Source organism: Vombatus ursinus, unplaced genomic scaffold (genome assembly GCF_900497805.2).
Source record: "Vombatus ursinus unplaced genomic scaffold, bare-nosed wombat genome assembly UNPS02014205.1, whole genome shotgun sequence".
Lineage (NCBI taxonomy): Eukaryota > Metazoa > Chordata > Mammalia > Diprotodontia > Vombatidae > Vombatus > Vombatus ursinus.
In genome coordinates this window covers 61-4,191 of record NW_020953983.1, presented here as the reverse complement: position 1 = coordinate 4,191, position 4,131 = coordinate 61, and the positions used below count along the sequence as shown (strand labels likewise).

Here is a 4,131-nt window from a genome sequence, read left to right as displayed (position 1 = left end):
TCTAGGGGAAAAAAGTCTCCAAAGGCAACATCTCTAATAAGAGCCTTTCTGAATCCAATCTCAGAGGAGACAAACAATAGACTTACAAAAACATATATACTCCATTTTTTTTCTTTGAGAGGTTGCTAAATTTGGGAGGAATTAGCCATATATAAAGAGAAGACAGATATCTACAGGTGAAGTTATATCTAATGTACCTGAATATGATTAGCGACAATGAATATTTATTCATCCTATCTAAATATTCCTCATGAAGTAGTTCCTAGGGGAACAAGAGGGATGGGTAGCTGTAGCAATATATCTACAGAAATCAATATGAATTTAAAACATCCATCTTGAGCTCTGGACATTCACCTTACACTAAGATGACAGTAACTCACTATCCTCTCCCGGAAGCTAGGAAACAAAGAAACAAACAAGCCTGTTCATTGGATTTTGTCTTGTGGCTTCTCTTTTCTCTCAACTTGGTGAAGATTAAGAAGGATAGAGTTTCTTTAGTGACTGAGGGTTAGAAATACTCTTGGAGATAACATAGATATGCTCAACGTTCATGTTTTTATATTGGTGCTCTGGTCAACATTATTTTCTATACCTCATCTCTCTAGCTCCATTTAAGTCGGGGCAAAGGGGACAGGAGTGGAAGGATTTTCAGTCACTTCTTTTTGTTTGAATTTACAGATAAAGAAATGAAATACCTTATATCAGGACTACATAATTTAGTATGTTATGTCCTTCTGGTTCTTTCCAATATGTGAATGACTTCTAGTTCCAATTTAAACTTTTTCTTATCAAGGATTTAGTAAAGTACTAGGAAAATAACTACATCTTTGCTAAAGCTTGATTTACAGTCTCTGTTGAATAAATGCCTGGAAATAACGTGACTGAGTTCATCCTTATCGGATTAACTGACTCTCCAGAAATTCAGATTATCTTCTTTGTGCTATTTTTGGTGATTTACATGTTTACCATGATAGGGAATATTGGGATGATTGTCTTAATCAAGGTGGATTCTCATCTCCAAACCCCCATGTATTTCTTCCTGACTAACTTGTCCTTTGCTGACATTTGTTATTCATCCACTATCTCTCCAAAGATGCTGGTAGACTTATTTTCTGAGAGAAAGGCTATCTCTTTTGCTGGTTGCTTTCTGCAGATGTATGTCTTTATTGCTTTGGTAACCACTGAGTGTATTCTCTTTGGATTAATGGCCTATGACCGTTATGTGGCTATTTGTAATCCACTGCTTTATACAGTTATCATGTCGAGGACAGTGTGCCTGAAGATGGCCGTTGGTGCCTACACAGCAGGGTTCCTGAACTCAGTGATTCATACCAGTTACATAAGTAGCTTGTCTTACTGTGAATCTAATGTTATTGATCACTTTTACTGTGATACTTCTCCAGTTCTCAAACTCTCTTGCTCGGATACACAACTGAATGAAAATCTCAACATTATATGTGCAGGATTAAATATCATTGGCTCACTACTGATGATCTTCATCTCTTATGGCTATATCTTCTTCTCCATCATGCGCATGCCCTCAAAGCAAGGGAGGATCAAAGCCTTCTCAACTTGTGCTTCTCACTTGACAGCCATCATTTTATTCTATGGAACAGGAACTTTTGCTTACATGAAACCTAGTTCAAGCTACTCTTTAAATCAAGACAAGGTGGCTGCTGTTTTCTACACTTTGGTGATCCCTATGTTAAACCCCTTCATCTACAGCCTGAGGAATCAAGAGGTGAGGAAGGCCTTAAACAATGTGATTTCAAGAACAAAAGGCTCTTCTTTTACTATGATTGTTTTCTTGACTCCAAAAATTAGAGAATGAAAATGCCAAATCTGTAGCATTTCATGTTCTCTATATCTTTGATTTATGTGATAGGCTGAGCCTTGTTAGGATGACTTTAAACTGAAAAGTACATGCACATAACACGTAATTATGACCATAGATTTTAGATATATTATGAATTGTTTGCATCAATATGAGCCCTCCCCTTCTCCATTATTCCAAATAGCTGTTGTCTTCAAAAAAAGGAACAAGCATGGAAGAGTTTGATTCTGAGAACTGAAGGGGGTGAGTGTTTTTCAAATACAATAATTACAGAATTTTGAATCAGTGGTGCTCTTTTGTCACCAATGATTGATTTTTCTTCTTTTGTAAGTTAAAAAAATAGTTAATTTGATTAATTAGCAACTCCTTTATGTTGGTAGTGGTGAGGAGGATTTTTTTTTTGTCATCATAAGTAGCTCCCTGGTGGAAATATCCTTCTTTAAGGCAAACTGGTATCTTTCCATCTCAGTAAATATCTTATGACACCAAAAGTTTAAGTGACTTGCCCAGGTGCAAACAATTATTATACATGCGATACAATGCTTATATCCAAATATTTCCAACTCTTATGCTGGCCTTCTATCCACAATGTCACACTGCCCCTTATCATTTTATTTTTTTTGCCAAATTTCTCAAATTCTCTTGCATTTGGATATCCCTACTAATGATATTGATCACAACCCATACTGGGTCATTCTTGAACATCTCTTCCCAAAAATTTGCCAAAAAGGCTATACTTTTGTATATCCTTCTTGACATCAAAAAATAACCTGAATCATTGGATCACACTATGTTCTTTCTCTCTGTTTCCACCCTCCCTCAATGATATCCAGGTAATTCTCAATTATTACTGTAGGCATATAGTTACTGTGAAAGATTTGTATAAATACTCTTATTTCTAGTACTTGACTAAATATATATGATGGCCATTTGAAATTGAATTTCACATTACTAAATCAGTTCAGATATTTATTGGAAAGCTTATGTGTATGTATTTGTGTGTCTCTATGTCGTTTGGAATTATCAGTCTGAATTATTAGTCTTTGGAAGTAAAGACAGACATGGATGACCAAAAAAAAGCATCAGAACAAGGGACAAGATTCAGGGCTACAGTGAAGCCCTAAGCCCATTACACCAAAATGGAGCTATCACTGAGCTTCTAGGCAATTAAGACAGACTGAGCTGAACCAAGGACAAGTATATTAAGGTACAGTTAGTTAGCAGGGATATATTTATGTTCTTACTATTTGCCAGGCTCTGTTATAAGACTGGGAATATAAATGGGGAAAAATAAGCCCTGCTCTCAAGGAACTCCCAGCATGTCAATCAATTGATATTTATTAATCACCCATTATGTTCCAGGCTAGGGACCCATACAGAGGCAAGAGACAGTGCCTGCTCTCAAAGAGCTTATAATCCAGTGAAGGCAACACGTAATTATATAAAAATAAACTACATGTAGGATAAATAAGAAAATAATTAAGAGAGCATAATGGTAGAATAAAGAGGGATTGGGAAGGCTTCCTGCTGAAGATAGGGTTTTAGTTTGAACTTGAAAGAACCTAGTAGGCAGAAATGAGGAAGGCGATCATTCCAGACATGGGGCATAGCCAGAGAAAATGTCTGGATCTGAGGGATGGAGAGTCTTACTCATGGAAAAGTCAGGAGATCAGTGTATTTGGAACAAACAGGATATGGAGGGGAGTAAAGTTCAAAAAGTCTGGAAAGGAATGAGAGGGCTAGGTTATAAAAGTCTTTGAATGCCAAACGGAAGGTTTTTGTTTGATCCTAGAGTTATTAAGGAGCCACTGGAGTTTATTGAGTTTGGGAAGGGTGTGTGGTTTTGAAATATTTGGGCCTACACTTTGGGAAAATAACTTTGGCAGCAGAATGGAAGAAGTTCTGGAATTGGGAACCATTTGAGACAAGAAGACCAACTGAAAATTCTATTGTAGTAGACCAGGAAGGAGGTGATGTGTGCATGCACCAGGGTACTGGCAGTGTCAGGAAAGAAAAGGACACATTCATGAGAGGTGTTTTGGATGTAGAATCAATTGAATCGAGCAACCGTTTGGATGTGATGGTGTGAAAGAATAAGGAGTCACATACGACATTTGTAAGTTAGGCTGCAAGGCTGGGTGACTGTAAGGATGGTGGTGCTCTCATCAGGAATATCAGAGTCACCCCAAGGAAAGCTTGATAAAATAGCCAAAGACCTATAAATAGAGTTTCTGCAGACTCCAATGGAGCATGAATGATTCACAATCAAGAAAATGGACGTTCTCAAAGACACTCCT

At 37.2% G+C, this 4,131-nt stretch overlaps 1 protein-coding gene across 1 annotated transcript; it reads left to right on the top strand.

The window, feature by feature from the left end:
• The first annotated feature begins 862 nt into the window (after nucleotides 1–862).
• On the top strand, nucleotides 863–1,831 carry LOC114041920 (olfactory receptor 5F1-like). Its single transcript, XM_027860606.1, has one exon. The coding sequence runs from the start codon at nucleotides 863–865 to the stop codon at nucleotides 1,829–1,831; it is 969 nt and encodes a 322-aa protein (XP_027716407.1).
• Nucleotides 1,832–4,131: the final 2,300 nt, after the last annotated feature.